Here is a 25,579-nt window from a genome sequence, read left to right as displayed (position 1 = left end):
GAGCCTTGTGGTGACCTTTAGGAGCAGGCATCTAGTGTCGGCTGTCTCCTTAGTACTGTACAAATTTGTAGGTGTGTGTTCCATGTCTACTTAGAAAATGTGTTTTTGCTCTGATTGGTGTCCACTGGTATCTGCAATTCTATACGTTTTACCCAAAAGTAATTCCTTCCTTTGTTGAAAATCTTAAAATATGTCACCTGGCTTCACTTCCCTTTTGGAAAAAATATATGCTCCCTAAAAGGAAGGAAGAAAAACTGTCCACTAATTTGTTTTGTTTTTTTTTTGTTTTTTTTTTTTTAAAACAACGTTGCATGAATTTGGTACAGCTCATTCAATTTATTTTCTTTTTTCTTTTTATAAAATAAACTGCTCTCTCCCCATTTTTCTCCCCCATCGGCAGATTCCTCTAAAGCTAATCTTGAGCTCCACTAGGCGGAACCAGAGGACATTTGATTGAAAAGTGAGCAGCGCATCGCTCATTTTACGATCACGGTTTGGAAAATTGAATTCATTAAAGACAATAACTCATCTCACAATGTAAACAGTCAATTGATCACGCTAACAAAACAACGTCTTTGACTGATGCATTTTGTTCTCCACATAAAAGCAGGGATCTGGTTTGCAAAGATTATTGGCCATTGTGGCTTTAATGTATAATCCGCTAAAAATTTCAAATTAATTATGAACTGTACGTTACATTGTGTTCGCTTCACCTATCATCATTGGAAAGTATTGTCATCAGAGAGCTTTAAATAAAAATAAAAAAATTCTATAAAGCTGGAATGAGATGCAACACAACTTTGAGATGAAGATACTTATTCCACCTTGAAGCTCACTTACTAGCTTATAATTCTACTTATACTTGTGAAATAAACCTAAATACGTGGTCAAGTGCATGTGATGGATATAACTTGTTCTCAGGTCTCTTGCAAAAGCTATCTTGATCTCAGTGACACTTCCTGAAGCTCCTAAAACTGTCTACCACGGAAGGAACAACACTAAGAACAGATAATTGGTTTTTAATAATCGTCAACACATTTATGTACAAAGCAAGCAATGTCAAAAAACAATAACAACTGATCCTAAAATCCCATTTTTCTTCTTCTTTTTCAGTCATTAAAACAGCTAGTTGTTACATCGGGGAATCAATTCAACACTACAGAGGAAGTATAGTTAAAGTCTGACAAAACCTTCACAGGTTATCTTCCACAGTTAAACAGCCCTGGGCGTTGGGAGGATGACGAAGCAGGATGGATTATTCCTCCCTCCATTGAACATAGATGTGAATTATGACTGCAAGATTATTTTTTTTTTTCCCAAACACTTCCCTGTCAGTTTCCCCAAAAGCACCAAATTCGTCTTTGTTCTTCAGTTACCCAATGAGCCATTGGTGTAATGTCTTTACCCAGCACATTCTATACAGGCCAGAGCAACATCTTTTACAGGAAAAGCAGATATTAAAGGTATGGTGGGGTCAAATGAAACAGGCTTGTTGGAGGGTTCATGTTTGCAAAGTATTATACATTCTCGACAGCAATTCTCTCCTGTTTGCCGCGCAAACACAAAGCGGGAAGAGATGTGTACACTCCATGTGGCTATTGTTCTTTCTCCAAAACGAGCATCTTGATACAAAGAACCTGATTGTCCATTTCACAAAAACATTAAACAGTGACATGGCTCAGGACAGACTCAACTTCTTACTTTCAACATTATACAGTACAAGTCAACCGTCACTTCAGAGCTATAAAATGAATTATGTTGTCCATGTGTGTTTTTAAATAAAGAAAGAAAAGACACCACTGAAGTGTATGTTTTAAAAAAGTAAACAATCTGTCGCTCTAAAACTGCTTGTGTATTAGAAATGTTCTTCTAAACAAGTAATAATTACCTACATGTACAGTATGTTTAAGGAAATATGCATATCCACCTTATTTCTAATCAGGAAAACGACAATGAACCACATCTAGCCTGAGCTTGGTGGTTCAAGATCCAGGCAACTAATTCAGGTTGTGATCTAAATCAGCGATTTCCCCACCTGTCTCAAGTATCACAAGAGGTTCTGTGATACTTTGTTTTCAAATGATACTCAGGAGGTCCAAATGACAGAACAGTCCTTTCAACATTTTGCACTCAACTAAATTCTTCTTCTATTTTTAAACTGTTGTCATCAGCGATTTCCAGAAAACAGTAACCATATGCTCTACGTGCATCTTAAAATAAAATAACGCACGTTACGATAAATGACTTAAAACTCTTGAAAATGAATGGTCCATTCAAATCCAGATCAAAACATGTTTCCAGAACGGAAAAAATCCCAACAAAGCCCAAACGAAATACAAGGATATAGTCAAAGATTAGCTTGATGCTTCAAAAAACAAAGGGAAACAACTCTCACCCAGGGCATATTTACTGAATTGCGTGTTCTGTGAATTGAGATGCCGTTTCTCATAGCCAGATTTTAAACAACCTTCTGTTACAGCCAATATATTCAATTGTCCCCTTCCTTCAAAGTAATCAGATCTTGCATCTTGTTACAGTCACAACGTGTGGTCACTCTCTTACCCTGGAGATCCAAGCGTGTGAAATCAAATCACATGTGAGGATCAACTATCTAACTTCTGCATTATTCGCTTATAAAAACCAGGGACTAGTGATAACTGAGGGGAATACAGCAGAACAAGAAAGCAGTCTCCACCTATCACAATCCTTAAGAAAGCATAAAGGTAAAACAAATTTAGAGAAACTTAGAACTTTTACAAAAACACTTGCGCCACTAGTTATTTTTTTTTCTTCCTCTTCAGTCTTTATAACAGTGACTGCTTGAATAAGCAGCAACACTGAGGGGTCGGTGGTGAAAGTCACTATATACACACGCATACTCACACTCACTGTACAGTCACACAGCTGTTCACACATCAGCGTGTCCAGTCATCAGTGGTATCACAGGTGAGGTCTGCCAGTCACTCGCTCTCACACAAACTGACACAAATTGGGGAGCTGAGTGGGGCCGAGGCTGCTGCCGATTCTCCCACGTTGTAACCGTGACAACTAGGGTGTTCTTCCTCAAGTCATCTGGCAATCAGAGGGACCTGAGGGATACGTCGTCTCTCCTACGCATTCCTTCAGTCCTTTGAGGGGTAGATCTGTGCCAACAAAGAGAAACATAGAGAAATTAACAAAGTTGGTGTGAACATGTTTCTCAAGTTTGTTTAATTTCAGACACAGTCATTAATCAAGGTCGACACAGATCCCTAGATTTAGTTATAACTCCTTGTCAGTGCAGCGTCTTAATAGCGATTTACAATGTAGAGTTTGGCCAGTTGTTCAATTTAGTTAGATTTGCGGCAAGAGCACGTACAAAAACACGAGTCTCATTAGATGTATTTGTGGATAGCGTGCTTTAAGCTTGTGTCGCGTCAACGTTGTGGCCTAACATGCACCCCTCCCCAGATATTCTCCTTTGTTCGGCCTCTTATACACCATCTACTCAGATGTCTTCTATAGTGTTGATGTTCACAGAAAACCGCAACACAGCTGGCTAACAGTTTAGCAGCGTAATTAAAGAACAATGTCGATGAGTATAAATTCTTTCACAGGCGACGTTGCAGTTGCGCAGGTGTGCAAGAAGTTTTGCGGGAGTATAAATCTAGCTTTAAGTATATCATTTAAAGCTTTCTGAAACAGCTTTTACAGTACAGAATTAACCAATTTTTTTGTTTGTGAAAGAAAAACGTTTTTTGTACAAATGTCTGTGTGAAGTATCTGATGAAATGACAAGTGGTGCAAAAAGTCAGTCAAACTAACAAATGATGAAAAGGAAAAGACATAGGGCTAACAGCCATATCAGTGGCTATGAAGTGATTAAGTGGAGGTCATAAAGCAAGAGGAAGATTATTCTATACACAATATATGTTAAAAATAAAAAAGTAATTACATTTAACTGCAGATAAAATAAAGTGACTAATGAGTATGCTGCTGGTAAAGGTGGACATTAATATGTTTTAAATGGAAATACAAAAGTGTAAATAAGCTCAAATATGGTATGCCAAGTGCTTTTTAAAGCATGATTTTTTTATGTCCACAGAACTTTGTGAAACTAGTAAAACTTTAATATAAATAAAAAGACACAATAGAAATCAAAGATGAGATATGAGATGTGAAACTTTACCGTGAAGGCTTGGCAGCTTTAGCTTTCATCGTCTGAGACATGGGGTTTAGCGATGGCCATCTCCTCCTTGCTATTTGCAATCATCTTACACTTCTACAAAAATAAAGTGGGAAAAAAAACGTTCAGTTTGTAAGGAAATGTATGCACAGATTATATCCAGACTACAAGTATTTGGACAGTTAACATGTTTTCCAGCACTTTCACTATTTCACTAAAATAATGGATAGTGGTAAGATAGTACCTTATAATATCAAATCAAATTTTTGTTTAGTAAAGTTAATGTGAAAGCAAAGTTAATGTAAAAACAACTGTGTGGGATGAACACCAAGAGTCTTAAGTTGTGTTTTGTGTGTAATATTTTGAGACAAATGCAGAAAAGGAAGAGGAGACAAAAGAAACGTGTGTTTTTTTTGTCAAAGCTGTAACACATCAGACAAAATAAAGAAAATATAATGAATAAACTGTTTGTTACAGTCTTCAAGGCTGTGGCAACACCACAACTAAACAAGAAAAATATAACTTGAATAATTAAAATTAAATGTGTAGTGAAAGAAGCATCACACAATGATGCCCAAAGGTTTGATTAGTAATTCCCATAATAGTGTAATGTGTAAATATGTACATCTTTTAAAGACGCGTGTTCACATAAATAAACCTACAAAACTATGTCTCCATGAGTTCCTATAAATATAATGCTCGCTTATTTGACTAGTTGGGACGATTTTTTTGACAAAACTACCATGCACTGAGTTCTGCAATACGCAAATGTGCCTCATTTCATCATGACCAAGTTTGTACCTCATGGTAAAATAATTTGATAGTGGCTGATTTTTGTAGCATCTGCCCATAAAGATTTATTCCAGACCTCCACTGGTTTTGAGGCTTGCATCTTATTGTGACTCATCTGACATCATAACCATGATGTCTTCTTGTCTCATCATCTGCTTGTCAAATGAAACCAGTACACCTACACTCTGGAAAGCATTCGTGACTTGCTGCGGAGTTATGAGGGAGTTTTCTTTGTCCTGAAATGTTTTTCTTCACCATCAAATGAGTTTTCTTTCTGGTCTTCCTGAGTGTGTCGACTGTCAGATCAAACCATTTCCCATCTCTTATTGTTTTCTATACTTGCATGGGGGAGAATACACTCCTAACGTTGACAGACCCCTCCAACCAAATCAAAACATCATCTTCTTTACTCCTGGTCAATCTCATGAAGCAGTGCTTGAAGCAGTGTTGAAAAGACACACAGCTGCCCAAAAAAACCTTTGGCAGCCAATTATGTCCAATTATTTGTTAAGTGTTCCAATTAGTGCAACGTTTAAAAAGACTACATCTCACACAGACTTTTCAATATTGGTGCAAAACCTACTCAAATTAAAGCTGAATAATCTGGGGCATAGAGCCTGAGGAGCAAAAACTTTTTTCAGTATTGTTTCTAACAAGATGTACACATACTACAAATGTACTAAACCAGAACAATAACACATTTACCTCAGTAAGCTCCTTGATGGTATGTATGTTCGCTTGCTGAGTGACCTTCCTCTTTGCTTCCTCAATGTGGTCCAGATTAAGAGATGGTGTTGGGGGAGCAAGGCATGGGGGAGGCTTGTTAGTAATGGTAGGAAGTGGGGCAAGTGGGGGCATGGCCGCCAGGGCACCCATGTTGGTCAAGGCAGCTGTCATAGTAGCTGCAGTCATACTTGCCATAGCGGCACTCATGGTGATGTTTGACATGCTGGGCATTCCCGGAATATTGGGCATCCCCAGTGGACCCATGTTAGACATATTCGGCATGTTGGGCATCCCCATGCCCATTGGAAGAGGTAAAGGTAATGGCAAGGAGATGGGAGTTGGAGATGGAGTGGGCAGAGGAAGCTGGAGGATGGCTTTTGGCCGAAGACTCTCAGGAATGGGAACGCCCGCCTTAGCACACATGGCAGCAGCATTAGCCTTGGCTATCTCAAGTAACTGGTCCTTATCTGAGAAAAGGAGGGGTGAAAGAGACAGAGTAATGGGAATCACAACAAAGGTAGATAAACAGGAAAATAGGGTAAGCTTAACCACAACAACAGTGTAACATAAAGCATGAAATAAAGAAAAACAAATAAGGTAAAATTGTTGAATGCACGGTGACAAATGCAGGGATTGATAGTCTTACATGTGACTGTCACTAGCTAATATGTAAATGTTTTACCCAGTTCAGTGAGCCGTGGAGGAGTTTTGCTGGTACTGCGCCGAGTCCGGGACCCTGAGCGACGTTGTTTGCGGAGGATGAGAACTGGAGAATGGCTAGGTTCCCTCTTCCACCTGTCCCGTCTATCAAATGAACGGCTGCGGAACACTGGGCGCCGCCCTCGACCCCTCGACCTCGACCTGCGCCTACGATCGGAGGAGCGAGACCTAGATCGCTTGCTTCTGTCTGCTGATCTGGACCTTTTCCTTCGGCCTGTGGAGCGGCTCTTGGACCGCTTATTCCTGTCTGTCGACTTGGACCTCCTCCTTCCTCGGGCATTGGGCGAACGTGAACGAGATCGTCTCTTGCGGTTTGGAGAGCGTGTCTTAGAGCGGCGGATCCTGGTTCGTGACTTGGACTGTGACCGCTTACGTCGTGTGGCAGAACGTGATCGTGACCTCCGCCGTCGGGCAGGAGATTTAGACCGTCGTTTCTTCCTTTCTAATGGAGAGACAGATTCTCTTTTCCTTACTGGCGACTTGGACCTAAGGAAAGGCAAATGTTAAGACAAAGATGAATACCTGTACATGATCTGGCAAAATAATACAGTTGGATACAATCTGTGTGGTCTTTATTCAATCAGTTAGCTGAATTTATCAATGCAGAATGGTAAGAGCATTGGTTCCAGCAATTGGAAGACTTTCAAGTCCCCATTTCATTTACCATCCAATACTTTATAGATCTTTAAGTAATTTAAAGAATCCTTTTAAGGATCAGTATAAACATTAATACATGATGTAAAACAGATTTGTACACACTGCCACAGCACAAACCTGGACTGCTTTCTTCTGGATGCAGGCTTGGACGTTGAACGTCGAGGCGATGAACCTGAACGAGAAAGTTTTCTGCGATCTGCAGGTGAGTGAGACTTGGACAGCTGTTTCTTCTGTATTGGAGATACAGACCTAGAGGAGCTTCTCTGGCTTTTTTGTACCATTTTAACAGGAGATTCTTCTGCTTCTGCTTCCACTTCTGCTTCCGCTTCCACTTCCGCTTCCGCTTCCACTTCTGCTTCCGCTTCCACTTCTGCTTCCGCTTCCGCTTCCACTTCTGCTTCCGCTTCCACTTCCGCTTCTTCTGAGCCTTCCGAATGATCTGATCCATCTGGGCCAGTGCCAGGCTCTTGGGAAACTGACCTGGACCTAGAAACCCGTTCATTGGACGAGCTGGTATGCTCCTTCTCGTCTTCTTTGTCATGGTTTGGAGCAAGCTGATCCTGCAACTTTTCTGAAGAGCTCCCAGCTTCACAGCTGGAGACTGGTGCTAAAGGCATGGGTTTCCAAGAACCTGCACAATACATATTAAATGACATGGCATTAAGACATGTACATTTTAAGAGAACAAAACACTTAATGTAGAAGTAAAAGAAATGTCTTGCCTGTTGTAGCTGGGAAACCTCCATTTTCTCCAGCTGCCTTTCCTCCAACTATCTGCTCCACATTAGGAGAAGAAGACTGCTTCTCTTTAACTGGGGAGGAAGATGTGGATCTGGCTGGGGATGAGCTGTCAGATTGTCCGTCACTTGATTCAGACCCTGACCTGGACTTAGATCTGTTCAACTCAGCAGACACAGATTTAGACTTTGACCTCCTCTTCCTGGGAGATTTGGACTTTCTCTTGCCAGGCTGTGGTGAACGTGTCTTTGATCGATGCCTTCTAGACAACGAGCGAGACTTGGAGCGTTTGCCAGACCTTGGTGGTGAGCGGTTTCTCCTGCCAGGGGACCGCGAGCGCCTTCTCACCGGGGACCGGGATTTTGACCGCCGTCGAGAGGGAGGGGTCCGGGATTTGGTCCGTTTGCGAGGAGTCCTGGATCTGGAGCGACGGTTGCGTTTGAGAACTACAACGGAGCGTGAGCGAGTTCGGCCTCTCCTGCGGGTTGACCGGGAGCGTGATCGTCGGGATCTGGGGGGTGGTGACCTCCTGCGTCTAGACAAGGACCGGCTCCTGGAGCGCCTGCCTCCAGCACGTCTTGCTGGTGACCGTGACCTCGAGCGACGAATAGGACGTCTAGATCTAGAACGAGAGCGACGTGTTCTAGTTACAGAACGCGACTTTGAACGCCTGTTAACTGCACCACCGCGCCTAGGTGAACGGGTCCTGGAGCGTTTTGTTCCTCCACGGGAACGTGACTCCGACCTACGACTCCTCCTTGGAGACCGAGATAAGGAGGGGGATCTGCGCCCTGCACGTTTAGGGGATCTTGATCCCTTTCTTTTAGAAGTAGGAGAACTTCGGCGGCGCTTTGGGGAAACGGACATGGAACTCTTTCGTCGTTTAGGAGACTTGGACTTCTTTGGAGATTTTGACACCTTCTTTTTTGGACTGAGGGAGCGAGAGGTAGATCGTGAACGACGGCTAACTTTCTTCTGAGACTTGTGGGATGGAGACAATGACTTTCTCTGTGATTTAGGGGACTGAGAACGTGACTGGGAACGAGAGAGTGGTCGACTCTTTAGAGGTGTTGAGGACCGTTTTTCCTTTGAGGTTGACCTGGAATGGCTTCTTGGCCGTCCTTTTACCACAGCCATTGACTGACTGCCAGACTGCTTCCTGCTGAGACTAGGTGATGGTGACCGACTCGGACCCGACTCTGCCCTCTTTATGTCAAGGTCCTTGGAAGGGGAAGGAGACCTGGACAAATTGCCCTCCTTGACTGTAGTCTTCTGAACTGAATTGGTCTGATCTTTCAGGCCTGGGTCATCTCTTGGGGTTGTACCTTCCTGTTTTGGGATGATGTCAGGCAATTCCTGGGCATGACTGAATGCCCCATTTCCATTACTACCCTCTGTCTTAACCTTAACTGTTGCCGTCTGTGTTATCTCAGACTGGCTCACAGAAGTTGATGTGATATCCTTTTCTGACTCACTGATGTTACTCCCCAACTGGAGGGATCCAGTTGAGGACAGATCCAAAGCTGATATCTCCTCTTTCTTTGCTCCAAGCAATTCAGGTTTCTGAGTGAGCACTACCTTCTCCTCCCCTCGTTTGCTTTTTGAAACCTGCCTCGACACCAGCTCTCCTTCACCTTCAGACTCCGAACCTGAAGCTGAGCTGCTTTCAGATGGAGAGCGAGATGGGGATTTCTTTTCCTGCTTTTCATCTTTCTTCCTCTTCTTTTTCTTCTTTTTGGCAGCATGTCTTCTGTGTTTTTTGGATTTTGTGTCTCCTTCCATGTCCCCACGATCTAAAGCCATTAATTAAAAACAAACAAGGGAATGAATCCATTACTTTAAGAAAATAGTATAGAATAAGAAAATAAAATTTGTGGTTGTTTATGACTTTCTTCTACCTGTAATTGCATCCCTTTTGGCCTCCTCCTTTACCCCAGCATGGTCTACAGTTCCTGCAGCTGCTGCTAGTCTGGCACTAAAAAAAAAAGAAAAACAAAAAAAACAATGTTAGCAAAAACATTCCTTGACAATGCGTAAAATCTAAGATTCCAATATAAAAAAATACAACCAAGATACTCTGTTAATTTAGGAAAGCTTGGCAGACTAGACAATTTTACTTACGTGGTAAAGTGGATTAACTCACAGCACAGTTAAAAAGCAGTGAAATGGAGCTCACATTGAATGAAACATTGGAATTTGCAGATCGTTATATCTAGTTACAATTCCAATAAATCAAGCGAGATGGCAGCATCAGTTCTACTGATTGCTTGTGTGGAAACTAAAAAACACTGCCTTGCATAGAGATTCATTCATTGCTTTAGCTGGTACATACATTTTGTAATTAATGTACAAAACTGTCTATCAAGTCTCAGGAAGCAGTACACTTTGTCCAGACTTTTATTAGTTAACATTTTATTTCGGGCTGCAGTTTTCCTGACCTGGCTCTGGTGGTTCTAACAGGTCTCGGTGGAGGTGGTGGCTCCATATCTGACTCAGCACCAGATTCTGAACTGCTCTCCTTCTCGCCTTTCCTCCTCTTCTTTTTCTTCTTGCTCTTGTGTTTTCTGTGCTTCTTGTTTTTCTTATGGGGTGGCTCAGGCCCCTCCTTGGCATTTATGTCGTCTTTCTCTGGTGCCTCATCCTCACCTACACAGGGAACACAGCATTTGTGATTACACAGGTCTAAGGGAAATCCAAAACAAAATAAATGGGGCATCATTCAATTTTCATCTGAAGAAGTGAACATCTGACCATTTCACTATTTTAAGTAGTTTTCTGTTTGACATTATACAGTTTAATTTGTGTTATAACTAATACTTACCTGAGGGAATGTCTACTGCAGATTCCATTGTGATGGTGCTCTACAAGGACCTTGAAATATCACTGGTACACTGCTTCTTCACTCAACACTAGGGAGGAAAATAAAGGAATGTTACTTAGGCAACAGAGAATGCAGTAACACACTACAGCAAACTATAGGTAAGACGAACTTCACAGCACTGACGGCTAAAAATATTTCCCCTGTATGCAAGGATGAGTGCCAAGAAATTTCTAAAAATGACAACAGCTTTGGTCCAGACACCAAAGGCGTGCGTTGTAAGTATTAAAATGCCATTTGCTTACTATTGACAGCCTGACCAGATTGATACAAATGATAAAAATGATACAAAACATTAAAATCACCTTTCTGCATGACTGACAATGATACAGACTACAAACCAGCCTTCAAAGAGTGCGAATAAAAACCAACATTATAACCTTCTTGATGGTTGAATTGAATGGATGGATGTTTGTTGTATCAGACTCCAGTTCTATTTGCCTGTATAAATAACCAAAGGTACAAACAGTAGGCACGTCCCAAGAATCGGGTTTGGACATGATTGTGCTGAAATGAAGCACACAAAAACAAAAATGTTGAACTAAACCTGGCTCTATCACTGCACTCCACCTTGAGTCCTTGCAAACCAAGTCTAGTCCCTCAAATAATAAATACTGAACAACTTGTAGCAAGTGTGAGAGCATTTTGTAGTCTCACTGCAATAAATTATTCTGGTCAACTACTTCCTTTTTTGGCTGGCAAACTAAGACACGTGGCCTCTGAACACGCATCCATCTCACTGCTACAAAAACCTACAGTATGGGTTTGTGCAAAGCTTGAGAATAAAAAAGCAGAGTAACTTATTACTCTATTTTCTTTTGATTTTATAGTCTACACATGCAGTAAGTTTCCAGAATACATTTTGAAAGAATAAAACAATCATAAATAATTTATTTTGTTGTCTGCAAAGTTTCTTAGTCATCCAGGTCACCATACGTCCTAAAACAAAGGGAACTGGACTTTTCTTGGAAGACGTTTCAGGTAGGAACCACCAAGCAGATGTTCATAATGAAAAACAAAACTCCCCTCCAGTCATTTGAAACTGAATAAGCTACTTGAATGAGTGATGAAACAAGTTTGGTTGCTTTTAATTTTATTATTATTATCATCATCATCATCATCATCATCATAGTCTATTTTACAGTTAGATGCATGAATACTATTTCAGTCAGGCCAGGACCCTCCTAGTGGCACTGTCTGGTAGTGGCACTTCTGTGGTAATCTGTGTAAATTTGTGTTTAGGCAATTATGTATACATAACACAATTATATGCAATACAAGTAAAAAAACACTGGATTTGTATCATTACTGTAGCTGGTCGTTCTAAATCACTGTAATTATTAGTCAAGTAGAACAGACAAAATAATAACCCCCTTGGCAGAAGTAATTATATATAACGTGGGGGGGGGGGGGGGGAGACAGTGCAACTATGTTGCCACTGAGGTGACACTAGAAGGACACTAGTGTATTTTTCGACAAATCTCCGCGTTTGACTTAATAAAGTGGTCGTCCCACAAAAACAAAGCTTGAACAAAACCCACCAACAGTTGCTACTACAACGAATACCAAGAATCACCGTTGTGTAAAAACACAGCAATCAGCCCAAAATCTCAGACACGCCGACTTCGCAAATCACGTATGTCTTCACTTTCGGAAGCAATCAAGCTACACTCATCATCCGTGAAAACAAGAGTGCTAAAACCATAGACGTAACGAGGAAATGTACACTCTAGATAATTTAGCTACCACTGGACGTTCTCTCTTCTGTCAGTGCTAAAGCTAACATCACAGGGAGGGCGGCCAGCACGTTATTTTTTACTTTCAAGCGCGTTGAGCTAGCTAAATTAGCCTTTTAGCTCCCGGTACAATAAGCCATAGTGGTTGCATCAAATACAATTATATGCATATTCGCCAAAAGTTGCATGGATAAGAGAAACGAAAAGTTTTAAACTATGGTAGTTCGTCAACACGTTAGATAACGCTAAACACAGCCGGGCCTGTATAGCCAGGGCTAATGTTAACATTAATAGATCACTGCAGCTGGCGCTAACTAGCTAACGTTAGCCCAAGTTATAGTAACAAGAACCTTGTATTTGTTATTCGGCCAATATTTCATACAAATCAAACACTTACTATCCGTAAAAGCAAAGTACGCTACCTGCATGCCGCGGCCTAAACGGCAACTCATTGCCAGCTCGTTTACCAGCGAGGACATTACTGCTAGCTAAGTTATAGCATGCTTGTAGCAATTTAACTAGCTAGCTACCTTGCTAAAAAATTAGCTGCTGTTGTTTCAAAAAAGCAAACGTGTCTGTTCACCACAACTATAAGTGCTGTGGCGCATACTTACCCAGCTTATGCTTGCTGGCTGCAGTCCCCGTGTACAAAATGCCCGATGGTCGCTGGCCTAAATCGTGTGATATCAAACAATCGTTGAATATGCTAACCGTTCACGTTAGCCGACTATCTGATCCGCCATGATGGGGAAAGGTATCCCAGCATGCAATGCTGCGCGGTTTGAATGGCGGCGTCACTGTCTCCTAGGCAACTCCACGCTTCACTGAGATGTATAATTTCTACTCTTTGGAGCGTATTACCACGTTTATGATTCCGTGTAGGGTTAATCGCAAAAACACCTTATCATGACTTGAACACTGGATTGTGTACAAATGCATATTGTAATGGCTTGTGTGTTTTGATGTGTCTGTGAACGCGGGCTTGAGCGTTTTTCTGCAAATGTTTTACTCATTCCGGATTTTTTATGTCTGCCATTTCGTCTTAATTATTTTCTACATTTTAATCGTTTAAGTTTCACTATTTAATTGGTTTATACCTTAATCGATGCGGACACATTTTCCCTTATTTCTAAAGTTGAGATGGTATGAGATATGAATAAAGTGACATATTAATAGTTTTATATAAATAGGTGGAGAAAGCAATTCTGCGGTCCAGGTAGCCAGGTCAATAATCTCTTGACTCAGAGATGACAAAATAGTCCATTGGCTGGTCAACTAAATGATGCGTTCAAGCTTTTGCCCGAGGCTCACGTTCATTGCATTCATACCATGCAGCAATTCATTGGATATTGCTGCATGGTAATATAGTTACAATTATGTTTTTGCTTTCACTGCTTTTACTTGTAGTTGCCACTACATATAGTACTAGTTTACAACCTTGTCTCGACGACTAATATTAGCAATATTTTTGCAGTTAAATGCTGCTCTAGTCTGTGCAGAAGTTATTCGGAAACATTCAGAAAAGAACATAAATCTTGATTTTGCTTGAGGACACAGTGGTTTGAAAAGAACGATTGCTACTTAATTATTATGGACAAAGAAATAATATGATGAAGGTGAGATTGTTGTTTTCCGTTCGGCGACAGATTAAATAGCAAGATTAAATGAGAATAATAAAAAAAAAAAAAAGAAAACCTATTTGTTGTACGTTTTGAAGCGATTTTCCTTTACGCTGGGGGTCTGTGCTTTTATTCTGGCGGAATTTGGCCGGAAGTGTCACAGATGCGTTTCCGGTTATCAAAGAGTAACGTAACGTTAATATAAATTAATCTAATACACTCAGTGATCTAATCTAGTGAAGGTTATGTGTTTACTTGAAACGTCTTTATCAATTGGTAGACATGAAGAAGAGGTTTAACATCAACCTGGACGATTCTGCTTTCACCAAAGAAAGAACACTGGTCTGTATTTTTCTACATGCTAGCATGCTAGCTAGCTACCTATCCCATTACAGTGTTAATGTTTCAATGGATATATAGCTTCCAAATTTACCAATACAACGTTTTGGTCGGGTTAGCGTGCCAAAACCAAGAATGAAGGTTTTCCACAATTAAATGTTTAGTTAATTCGCCGATTTCAATGTGTTTGTTTTCCAGCCAAAGCCACAGTTCCAGCCATCATCCAAAGGAGAACAAAACTCAGTTGCATCTACTACAAAGCCTGTTCCTGAGTCAGCGGGTCAGCCCTTGTCTTATGCAGAATATGTCGTTCAGAGTAAAAGTAATGTGGCTGCTGCTCCACAAAGAGATGGTTCCTCCAAACGTCTCAGGACTGAAGGCGCTGGAGGTACTGGTCTGAAACAAACTGCGCCAGTGTCAGCGTCCTCTGCTGCAGAAAGATGTGAAACAGTTCAGGACTCGTCTAAAGGGACGGGTGTTCGAGCTAAGGAGGATACAATGAGCGAGGAGACACAGGTGGCTGGCACAGAACAAAACGAGGGCAGCTGTCAGAAGTCAGATCCCAGCCTCAGCTCGGGTCCAAAACCAGTGGGGTCAGGGAGTAGCATTATTGTCAGTCCTCGACAGGTATGTATAGTTTTCTGTCATCCTCTACACCTGATTTCTATTCAGGCTCAGGTGTTCGGTACCCCCTGCTGATGGGTAGGCTCTTGAAATAAAGTGATCGTGCTTGCACGGTGCACAACATCACACGTTTGTTTTCTCTTATTCAGAGGGGAAATCCTATTCTGAAGTTTGTGAGGAGTGTCCCTTGGGAGTTTGGAGATGTTGTTCCAGACTATGTCTTGGGACAGACAACTTGTGCTCTCTTCCTCAGGTGGGTTACTGTGCTTCACAAACTTGTGTGTGAGAGAGACACATCTAAAATGTTTGCATGTGCACACAGGAGCAACAATGTACACTTTATTGTATTTATGCTACCAGGATGTTGTCATGCACAATAAATTATTTCCGATGAGCACAGACTTCTATATTCACATTTGATGTGAACTTTTTCCGTATTTTCATTCTGTTCTGTTTTGTGTCTGCATGTTTTGGGCCTGGCATGAAGTCTGAGGTATCACAATCTCAACCCAAACTATATCCACGACCGTTTGAAGCAGCTTGGACAGACATTCACCCTGCGAGTGCTGCTAGTCCAAGTGGATGTTGTAAGTAAGAATGTGTCCTAGACTTTGACACTGTCTCCCTAAATTAATCCAGTAAGCATACTGTGCCACTCAGCCTGGCTTGTGTGACTCTGTGTTTTAACTCTAACGTAATCTTGTGGTTATTACTAGTTATAAAACAAGAAAGAAAGGCCAGACGAAATAATTAGAACATATTTTAAATTACGTATATATATCTAATCTGATCACATTGGATATTTAATTTATTTAACCGTCTCTTCTCTGGCTACTCAAGTTTCTAATGTAAATACTATATTTGTTCTTGTAAATTCTTTTTTTTTTACAGAATTTACACATTTGATTAACACTAGTAGCAAACAAAATTTAGCACATTTTTAACAAAAACTTAAAAACATAACTAGCACTGATGTGGGTTAGGTGGGTAGATAAAGTCTTTTTCCGTTTCAAAATGCTGACAAGATTTCAAACTTGCTGCAGTGTATTATTTTTCCAAAATGCAACAGCCGTTACAGAACACTAAACCGTAAAAACAAGGCCTGTAATGAAACAGGTTTAACTGAATTCTGCAGCTGTAGGCTATTTTCAGCGAGGTGTTCAGGAAACATACTGCAGACCTCAGCTGATATTTGGTAGATACTATATGCAAATTTTAGGGACTTCTCTATTTGTAGAAACATTTACAACCCTAAGTAAAGACTTAATTAATGTAGTTATCCCCTCTAACGTTGCTTTTGCATCACAGAAAGATCCACACCATGTGTTAAAGGAGCTGGCCCGCATCTGCATCATGGCTGACTGCACTCTCATCTTGGCTTGGAGGTAAGACCTGCAACGAGTTAATAAAAACACTAAACGGTCTGCGAAAGAACACTGATTAAAAAAATTAAAACCCATGAGCCTGGCCTTACCACCTAAAAAAGTATGTAATGTGAAGAAAGTCTGACTTTTCTGTTGCTGGATTGTGTTATATAATCCATCTCATGCATGTGCTTGCAGTGGGATTAGAGTGTTTTGGCTGACTTTGATAGGACAGTCACTTACTCGTAACAACTTTGATATATGCTGTTCTATCCTGCTGTACCAACAGATAGAAATTATCCTTTGAGTCTAACCAGAGCTTTTAATATTGTATTTTCTCTCTGTTGAATTGGCAGTCCAGAGGAGGCAGGGCGTTACCTGGAAACGTACAAGTCGTATGAAAAGAAACCAGCTGATCTCCTCAAGGAGCAAGTCGAAAAAGACTACCTATCAAAGGTGAGTGTGGATTCAACCATTTCTCCTTCAGAAGGAGCTTTGTTTCTGATTTTATGTCTTAGACTTGCAGCATCATGTTGGCTTTGGACAATGCAATGCTGACTGGATTTAAATGTTTATTTTAAGGTGACAGATTCTCTGACCACTGTGAAGTCTATAAACAAAACTGATGCCATTACCTTGCTCTCCACTTTCTCAGTGAGTACCACTTAACACAGAACAACATTTTCACTCATCTTGCTGCTCTGTGCAAGAAGTAGTAATCCTCATATTGATGCTACACTATAGCAGGTGTATTTGTGCACATTTCCATAGATGATGATAATCTCATCGTTTTACTAATGTTCTCATAAGGAATTATCCAGTCAATATACAGAGATGATGACTTTTGTACTTCCTTACAGTCTGTAGAGGGAATCATCAGTGCCTCTAAGGAAGAACTGGTACTCTGCCCAGGCCTTGGACCGCAAAAGGCAAGTGAAAAGCACATGTGGGGGAATTATACAGGCCTTAGATGAAACCCTTGCTGAATAACCATGTTGACATTTTGTGCCTGCAGGCAAGGCGACTGTATGACGTGCTCCACAAGCCCTTTCTCAAGTCAAAGACAAAAGACAGCTGATCCCGTCTCAAGGATGTGTGACATGCTTCTGAAAAGAATTCAGCAAAGTCGGACACCATGTTGAACAGCATGTGAACACACACTCTCCAGAGGACTGAATTAATAGTGAAAACTCTTGATTTAACGATGGGATGAAAGAGATGTGTAAAATGTCTTCCACCTGACTGAGAACCAGAAAGGGATGTTTTAAGGATTTATGACGTGAATAGTTTGGAATTATGTATTGAAATGTTGATATCATCTGTTCAGTGTTGATTGTGTTTTTTACAAAAATAAATATTTTGGCATATTCTGTATTATATTTTCTATATTATATTATCCTGAAACTTATGTTATTCTAAAACGAATGTACACAAACAAGGAGACGTGTTAAGAAAAATGTGTTGTATAAAACACAAGGTTCCTTAATGTAGAGCTTTTTGTTGAGAGAAAGGGGGAGACATATACTACACTTTGGCTTGACACCAAAGAAGTGCATATGTCACACACGTTCATTACTAATCTTACGTATACATTGTATTAGAACATCCAACGACAAATTAGTATGAATGTGAAGAAGAGCATAATGTTCAGATTCAAGTCGTGCTTATAGTCACTTCCACAATATCAGAATCAGAATCAGAATCAGACTTTATTGCCAAGCATGTTTGTACATACAAGGAATTTGCTTTGGTCCAAAAGAAAAAGACCGTGGCTACCCTCCGCGGAGCCATCTTATGTCAATCAGAAACATACAGAGGTGTAATATACATGTTCTCCTAGTCCCACTGTACTACGTATGTGCTGACAAGACCGGCAATTACTCCTACAACTGCAACAAATACCTTCACTACTCTTAACTGCTTCTACTACAGGTTAATCCAAAATGAAAGGATGAGGCAAATGGAAAAATCGCACTCTTATATCAGTTAATTATCTTAGGATCTTCTTGTGTGACCAGCCATTTCAAATGACATATGCTTTTAAGTTTTCAATACAGCAGTGGTAAATTAAAGGACACCTTGGAAATAAAACTCTATTGTGGCAAAGCGATGGGAGAGGAAAATAAATCTCATATGCATAGGTCTGATGTGTCACTATAACAGAATATAACTGAATATGACAAATAATATGTTTAAATGGATGCAAATAAGTGTAAGGTATCCTGTCGTTCTTGTACTATGGATTTAAAGTTTAGAGATTTCCGATGCAACGTGAAGACACGGAAACGCAATCTTACGTCTAAACAGGAAGTGGTTAAGATACGCGATACGCACAAGCCAGCTGGAGTGAGAGTTTTGCCGCTCGTTTCTCTCTAGTACACACTGTGTTTTAAACTCAGACTCAAAGTTTCAGTTCTTGAAAACTTTTTCCTCGTTTCTCTGAGGGAAACCGACTGCAGGCGTGGCGAAAGAACAGTCGTCAGACATGCAGACCGAGAAGGAGGACGAGGATAATGGATCTTGTGATGGGGAATACGTTGCCCTGTCAGATTTTACAGGAAGAGGGAGCGACCAGGTTAGAGAGACAGACCAGATCAATGGAAATCTAATAACTCTATACGAGCGAAGGTCTGAGGTTCAGCGCTAATCGTGTCTTTATTTCCACAGCTACGTTTTAATGCGGGGGACAAACTACTCGTACGTGCCAAGCCGTCACCAGAGTGGTGGTGGGCAGAACTGCAGGGGGTTACAGGTTATGTTCCTGCCAGCTATCTGCGCCTGGAGGCTGCTGAGGAGGAGGAGGAGGAGGACACCTCACTGGAAGATCCATGGCAGGATGAAGAATACTTTGGCAGTTATGGGACACTGGTTAGAACATTTAAAAAGCTTTAATATTTTGCATGTTTATCATCTTAAAGTTGCACATGCTGACATGTTAAACTATATCAACTGAGTTGATGTATATTGATATATAACAAAGGGCAACCCAGTTTTTAGCCACAATCATCAGGATGTAGAGACTTCAAGTATACCTGATTAAATTAACACAATTTTGTCAGTTACACTTTCCCTACAGGGTAACATAGGTGCTTTGAGACGTGTTGGGAAATCAAGCCCACAACAGATACATGAAATCAGCATAAAAACATTGTTGTTCTGCTACTGACTTTCAGAAATATGCAAAGTCAGCAATTTATTGAATGCAGAAATGTAAGAAATGTAGTCGTTGCTCTGTTATGGAAATAGTTGACTTGAATTACACTAAGTGTTACCTTGGTAACAACTGCTTTTCCTGCAGCAAAACATGAAACATAAATACCTGAAACAAGATAAAATCTTGCGTAAATGAATAGGAACTTCTTTTTTTCTTCTTCATCAAATGCTGTTTGTTTCATCAGCTATTATTTCTGTCCATTTCGATTTCACATTATTTCTCATAATTGGCCCTGTGATGGACTGGTGACCTGTTCACGGTGCCCCCTGTGTCGCCCTCTACAGGTTGAGCGGTTCTAGACGATGGACGGAAGGTTTTCTCACAATTACCATTTCATTTCATGTCCCATTTCATCAGTTAGCAGTGTTTGTCAATCAATCCTGTGACTGTTTATTGCTTTGGTCTGAAAGAGCAGACACTCGATGATCCGGACATCACCAAACGTCACCAAACCATATCACCTATTGTGTTTCATTGTATCTCATGATACAGAGGCTTCACCTGGAGATGTTGTCAGACAGGAGCCGCACTGAGACGTACCGGCAGGTTATTCTCAGCAACAGTGCTGCCCTGAGGAATAAGGTGGTGATGGACCTCGGCTGTGGGACCGGCATCATCAGCCTATTCTGTGCTCAGCTGGCACAACCCTCAGTGGTAATGTTAACAGTGAGCAGTGGGGAAGTAATTAAAACACATCCGGTCTTTATCTCTCTCACACACACACACACACACACACACGTAGTTTGTTAGGAAGGCTGCGCTGTATTGTGTTCATTTAAATCTTGTGCTGTGCTTCCAAGTGTTCCATAAAAACAAAACCCGCCAAGTAAACTTTGGCGTAAATCCAGAGAAGTATGTTTGTTCACATTAATGGAATACATGTATAATAGCCGATAAATTTACATGGACTATAGTATTTCACAAATCATCAATAATAGCCCATTCAGAACAAAACTGCCCCGTGTAACTGCCTCAGTTGTAGCAGACTGGCCCGACTGGAAGGACTTTGTAATCGGATTGATTGCGGTGGTGTAAACCTTTTATAATCGGTTCAAGATAAAAAATATTAGTCGCTGATAACCATGTGAACGCTTGATCCAATAACTTCCTTCTAAATGTATACTTTCTTCATGTTTTGGGTAAACATCAGCTGACGTGACCAGTTTCCAGGAGGGACAGAAACAAGGCTGTAGCAAAACAACAGGCTGTTCAAACAAGTGTTCGAAAATAGGAACAAAGACAGAATCGTTAAAGCCTTCCTTTTCTATTCACTCTGTTCAGTGTTTTAAATGAAGGTAGGGAAAATTGCTTTTTATTTTCTTCTTATGTTTATGACAGACTCTGCACTCCACAGTGGGCAACGCCACTTTGCACATGTTAAAAAAAGTTATATTCTGTTGTATAGTTTTTGAGCATCTTATCAAATCTCTTTATTTAGCGTTTGTGTAAACAGTTGGAATCTCTTGTCAGAGTGATTTTAATCACGCTCAAGAACATTTTATCCACGTAAACATGGCCCTAAAAAACGGCTCAGTTTAGGTGTGCTGTGTTTTGAACATTAGTGTACTCATACCCCCATCTGCTGGACAAGGAGTATGCTACATGGTGCAAACGGCATGATGCGCATACAGTGTGCAAATGTGTCTTTTGTATTGTAGGTGTATGCTGTGGAGGCCAGCTCCATGGTAGAGTACACTAGACAGCTGGTGAAGCAGAACAGTTGTGAGGAGGTGGTCACAGTGCTCCAGGGCCGAGCTGAGGAGATCGAGCTGCCGGAGCAGGTGGACGTCCTGGTGTCTGAGTGGATGGGGAACTGCCTCCTGGTAACAATGACAATTCCTTTTTGTTACTAATATAAATGTTTATGTTTGTTCTTTTTTTTCCATTATTGTGTATTTGAATCTACTATACATTCACTTCCCAGTTCACTAGGTACACCAGCTTCATACAGTTGAATTACCCCCTTTCTTAAATTGTTTAGTCATACAATGAACATATAACAGTCATGAAGGAGGAGTTAGTGCAGACCTGACTTGTTAGAACACTTTTCACTAGTGTACCTAATGTTTTGGTTTCGTATTTATTTTCCTCCTCGTCCCCCTGGTCTAGTTTGAGTTCATGGTGGAGTCTGTCCTGCTGGCCAGGGACCGCTGGCTCAGAGACGGCGGTGTGATGTGGCCGTCCTCCGCAGCCCTCACCCTGGTGCCATGTCAGGCCGACAGCTATTACTCAGAGAAGATGGCCTTCTGGGAGCGGCCCTATGGCCTAGACTTCACCCCTCTTCAGTAAGACCATTACTCAGCGTCCGACAGTGAACAATGTCCTGTCTTGTTCTTACTCCCTTTTCAGCACCATCCTGGGCTTGGATGTGCATGTAGATGCCAGGCAGCAACGTCACATATGGGGTGACGCATGTGTGAAAGTCTGAAAAGTGTTGAATTTGGAACTGAATGCGAGCCACAGACAAGTCCTTCCTTTTATGCTAATATGCTGTTCTGCAGGGAAATTTTTGGACCTGGCATTTATGTGGATGTTATTTAGACATGTACCACCCACCTAGACCAGACCAGGAACCCCCACCCCATAGCAATGACACCCCTAGATGGCAACAGCCATCCCCAGCAGGATGCAGCCTGACACAGACACACACACAAAAACGGTTTAGGAAGCAACTCAATAAACATGAAGAACAGCACAAGGTGTTGACCTGGCCTCCAAATCCACTAGATCCCAAACTGTTCAAGAATCTGCGGGATCCACTGGAACAAGCCTGATCCACAGAGGCCCCTCCCCTCAACCCATAGGACCCAAAGGCCCCCCCACTAACAACTTTCTGTTGCCAGACACCACAGGACACCCTCAGAAGGCCCATGTCCATTCTCTGATGAGTCACAACTGTTTTGGAAGCACAAGGGAGACCTACACAATATTAGGAAGGTGGTCATAATGTTATGCCTGATCTGTGCACTTTGTCTGACTTACCATATATGTAAATATAACTACCTCTGTTTGCTCACTTCTTTATTTCTAACATACATTCCTCATTTTGCACATGTAATTGTTTTGTCCACCAGCAACTTCATATATTATCTAACTGTTACCTAATGTTACCCTGGAACATAAAAATTGTGTCTCTCTAAAGTTGATCTGTACTTCTAATAATAATATTAAAATGAAATTCTGGACCTTGGAAAATAGATGGAATAGATAGAGAATGACAGGGAGAAGTTTCATATATGAGAAACCTGGATACTGTCTACGCAAAGTTAGCAGATTCTTTCTGTCGGCCTGGAACTTCTCAGTCACTTGTTCCAGTTACCACTCTGTGGGAGTCGTCATCTGATCACGGCTAATGGAAAAACAAGAGTGACAGTGCAGTTCATGATCTGCATTACCGTCAGGCCTTCCCTTTATTCATTATTCCATCTTAGTTTTGCTGGCTGACTGCTATGCAGTTTAAGTTCAGCATGCACTTGGATAAGGGATTTTATGAACCAGGATATCGTAAAATTAATACTTTTAACAATCCTTATGTTCAAGTACAGTCCGTCACATCATGTGTCATTAAAACTATTCATGCACATGCTTGCTAAAGTCCATAGTTGTTTGTGTTGTGTAAATGATCTACTTTATGTTGAGTCATGTTATCCTCTGTGGCTGTAAACTAATTCTTCCACGGTGCTGTGTAATGTTTCTTATCCCTGCAGGCCTTTGGCACAGCAGGAGTTCTTCACCAAGCCCAAGTTCAGTCACCTCATTGAGCCTGATGACTGCCTCACTTCTCCCTGCGACGTCATCTACCTGGACATGTACACTTTGCAAGTGAAAGATCTGGAGGTACTGTGTGAGCTTTCATTATCATGACACGCTGCTAATCCAAAACACAGGGGATTGTGTAACAAACCGGCATCCGTTTCATTTCTCAGGAAATGAAGGGTGAGTTTCACTTTTGTGTGGAAAAGTCTGGGGTTTTTCATGGATTCACCGCCTGGTTCACTGTTCATTTTGAAAGCCTGGAGGCAAGAGGTGCAGCGGTGGAGCTAAACACGGGACCCAACTCTGAGTAAAGATACACAAAAGGCATCTTCAGCAGTTACTTTTCATTAAAGACAAATTAGATTAATATTAACAAGAGGCCTTTCTCTTTAGTCCAACACACTGGAAGCAGACTCTGTTCATGCTAGACAGGCCGGTTAGTGTCTGTGCCGGAGACTCCATCAGTGGAACTATTGTCCTGCACAGGAACCCCGTCTGGAGACGCCACATGACCGTTACCCTGCACTGGAATATTAACAGCAGCACAGAGGATACAGACGACTGCCAGGCAAACATCTTAAGCTTTATCCAATTGATGCATTGTCTACATCCGTTAGGCGGTGGTAGATTTGCACAATGATTTAGCTACACACATTAACCTCCCAAGAATGTCCATCGAGATGTTAACTTGTTTTTTTCTGTGTCTTTAGGTCGGGACAAAGAGTTTCCCTATGTGGAGGTGACAGACTCTCAATCATCAGATCTACAGGAAACCAGTCTAATGCTTCCTCTGTGGAGCAGTGAGCTTTTGCTGACCAGGAACTAAACATGACTCACACGTTGCAATGAATATGGCGATCGAAGGAGGGTCGCCTGGCATGGATGTGTAGGACTCTGTTGATACGCCTGATGGCTACCGGCCCAGGTGATGCACCATATCATGCTATAAGAGCATGTTAACAGAGGAGAACACGCCTGCTCTGACTTAACTTTACTAGGTTTGTTTAAGGCAGTGTTGTTGGTGCTTGACAATGCTAACATCAAACTACTATTCACAGATGTTTTCACTCTTGGGGTCCAACTGAAGCAACACTAAGAACTCCACACTGTTTTTAGCTTCATTTTAATGTGCATATTGTTCAACAATAAGCATTTCAATTGCATTGTCATTTTTACCTACATGCCGATGGGCTTGTATGGAGCTTAACCATAATTTAAAATGGTTTCAGATATTACTTTTTTTTTGTTTTTTGTTTTTTTACATTGAAAGACTAGAGTGAACATTTTATGCCACTGAAATATCACAAATATTAATTAGGCTTTTGTGCTAAAATACACATTAAAACAACATTTTTACAAAGACAATTTCTTATTCACAGTGAAATTCATTATTCCAAATAAAATATGCTGATGTAAATTAAATAATATGTTGGAGTTATTAAACTCTTTGTAAACATATTTGATGTTTCAGTAAGAGGTGAGTTTCTTTAAAACCACTACGGTCCTGTTACTATGTGCTGTGGGTGAACTGCTATGACACATTCCTCAGTCAAAACGGTCGTCGTCCCAGTGAGCTGTCCCCTTTAGGTCATGGCTCCGTTTTACACTTTGCTTTAGATCTGGAGCGCGTGTTGACATCAGAGGATAAAGGCTGAGTGGACTCAGGAGAAGGAGGCCTGGAGAGTGGAACGAACAGAGGAGGTTTAACCACTTTGTCTTCAACGTCCTTGTTTTTATCTTTTTTCTGCCTCAAGTGTTTGTCACAGTGGTTCACAAACGTGTCCAGCTTGACAAAGGTCTTGTTGCACACTTTGCAGTGATAAGGCCGCTGCCCCTTGTTGAGGCGTATGTGCAGCCTGATGTATGATGATCGTACGAAGGTGCGGCAGCAGACCCCACATTTCAGATCCTCCGAGCTGCTCTGGGTCTTCTGAGGCGGGCTGAGCGGGGCTGCAGGCACCACTGGTTTGGCCTCTCCAGACGCCTCCTGAGCCTTGTGGGAGAGCAAGAGTGGCAGAGAGCTAAAACCCTTGCCGCATTTCTCACATTTGTATGGCCTCTCCCCAGTGTGTAGACGAACATGAGCCAGGAGCCCGGCCTTCTGGGTGAACGACTTGTCGCAGTAGGTGCACTTGAAAGGCTTCTCACCTGTGTGGAGGCGACGGTGGGTCTTCAGATGCGAGGCACGGCCGAAGGTCTTCCCACACTCTGGGCATTTAAACGGCCTATCTCCACTGTGAGTTATCTTGTG

General features: G+C 41.4%; 3 protein-coding genes across 4 annotated transcripts; 2 read left to right on the top strand and 1 right to left on the bottom strand.

The window, feature by feature from the left end:
• Positions 1-1,003: 1,003 nt before the first annotated feature.
• On the bottom strand, positions 1,004-13,274 carry sona (SON DNA and RNA binding protein a). The gene is made up of 10 exons (XM_084544351.1): positions 13,027-13,274; positions 10,620-10,707; positions 10,237-10,444; positions 9,697-9,773; positions 7,783-9,591; positions 7,178-7,691; positions 6,366-6,889; positions 5,663-6,150; positions 4,169-4,261; positions 1,004-3,143 (listed from the first exon to the last, which is right to left on the bottom strand). Exons 2-9 carry the CDS (start codon positions 10,645-10,647, stop codon positions 4,187-4,189), a joined length of 3,723 nt encoding a protein of 1,240 aa, XP_084400477.1. The 5' UTR covers positions 10,648-10,707; positions 13,027-13,274; the 3' UTR covers positions 1,004-3,143; positions 4,169-4,186.
• A 348-nt stretch (positions 13,275-13,622) lies between these two features.
• On the top strand, positions 13,623-17,746 carry ercc1 (excision repair cross-complementation group 1). The gene is made up of 9 exons (XM_084545384.1): positions 13,623-14,373; positions 14,569-14,997; positions 15,144-15,247; positions 15,482-15,581; positions 16,303-16,379; positions 16,715-16,814; positions 16,941-17,012; positions 17,219-17,287; positions 17,374-17,746. The coding sequence occupies exons 1-9, from the start codon at positions 14,314-14,316 to the stop codon at positions 17,434-17,436; spliced, it is 1,074 nt and encodes a 357-aa protein (XP_084401510.1). The 5' UTR covers positions 13,623-14,313; the 3' UTR covers positions 17,437-17,746.
• A 3-nt stretch (positions 17,747-17,749) lies between these two features.
• Positions 17,750-24,172, top strand: prmt2 (protein arginine methyltransferase 2; the record flags this gene model as incomplete). Of its 2 annotated transcripts, XM_084545383.1 has the most annotated exons (9): positions 17,750-18,933; positions 19,026-19,226; positions 20,065-20,226; positions 21,231-21,395; positions 21,682-21,857; positions 23,280-23,409; positions 23,499-23,635; positions 23,722-23,896; positions 24,039-24,172. In XM_084545383.1, exons 1-9 carry the CDS (start codon positions 18,844-18,846, stop codon positions 24,069-24,071), a joined length of 1,269 nt encoding a protein of 422 aa, XP_084401509.1. In that variant the 5' UTR covers positions 17,750-18,843. The 2 variants fall into 2 exon arrangements, with proteins under 2 accessions (XP_084401509.1, XP_084401508.1); XM_084545382.1 differs by lacking the exon at positions 24,039-24,172 and having other exon boundaries at positions 23,722-23,968.
• Positions 24,173-25,579: the final 1,407 nt, after the last annotated feature.

The sequence above is a fragment of the Chelon labrosus genome (genome assembly GCF_963514085.1).
Source record: "Chelon labrosus genome assembly, chromosome: 5".
NCBI classification, from domain to species: domain Eukaryota; kingdom Metazoa; phylum Chordata; class Actinopteri; order Mugiliformes; family Mugilidae; genus Chelon; species Chelon labrosus.
This window is presented reverse-complemented; position numbering and strand designations above follow the sequence as displayed.

Bases quoted from the DNA above. Each gene is read 5' to 3' on its own strand.
- sona (XM_084544351.1), bottom strand. From the start codon at position 10,647: ATGGAATCTGCAGTAGACATTCCCTCAG. The intron at 10,445-10,619 runs GTAAGTATTAGT...TTCCCTGTGTAG, and splicing joins TGCAGTAGACATTCCCTCAG to GTGAGGATGAGGCACCAGAG. The intron at 4,262-5,662 runs GTAAATGTGTTA...TTATTTTTGTAG, and splicing joins CCATCAAGGAGCTTACTGAG to AAGTGTAAGATGATTGCAAA.
- ercc1 (XM_084545384.1), top strand. From the start codon at position 14,314: ATGAAGAAGAGGTTTAACATCAACCTGGACGATTCTGCTTTCACCAAA. The intron at 14,374-14,568 runs GTCTGTATTTTT...TTTGTTTTCCAG, and splicing joins TCACCAAAGAAAGAACACTG to CCAAAGCCACAGTTCCAGCC. The intron at 16,380-16,714 runs GTAAGACCTGCA...TTGAATTGGCAG, and splicing joins ACTCTCATCTTGGCTTGGAG to TCCAGAGGAGGCAGGGCGTT.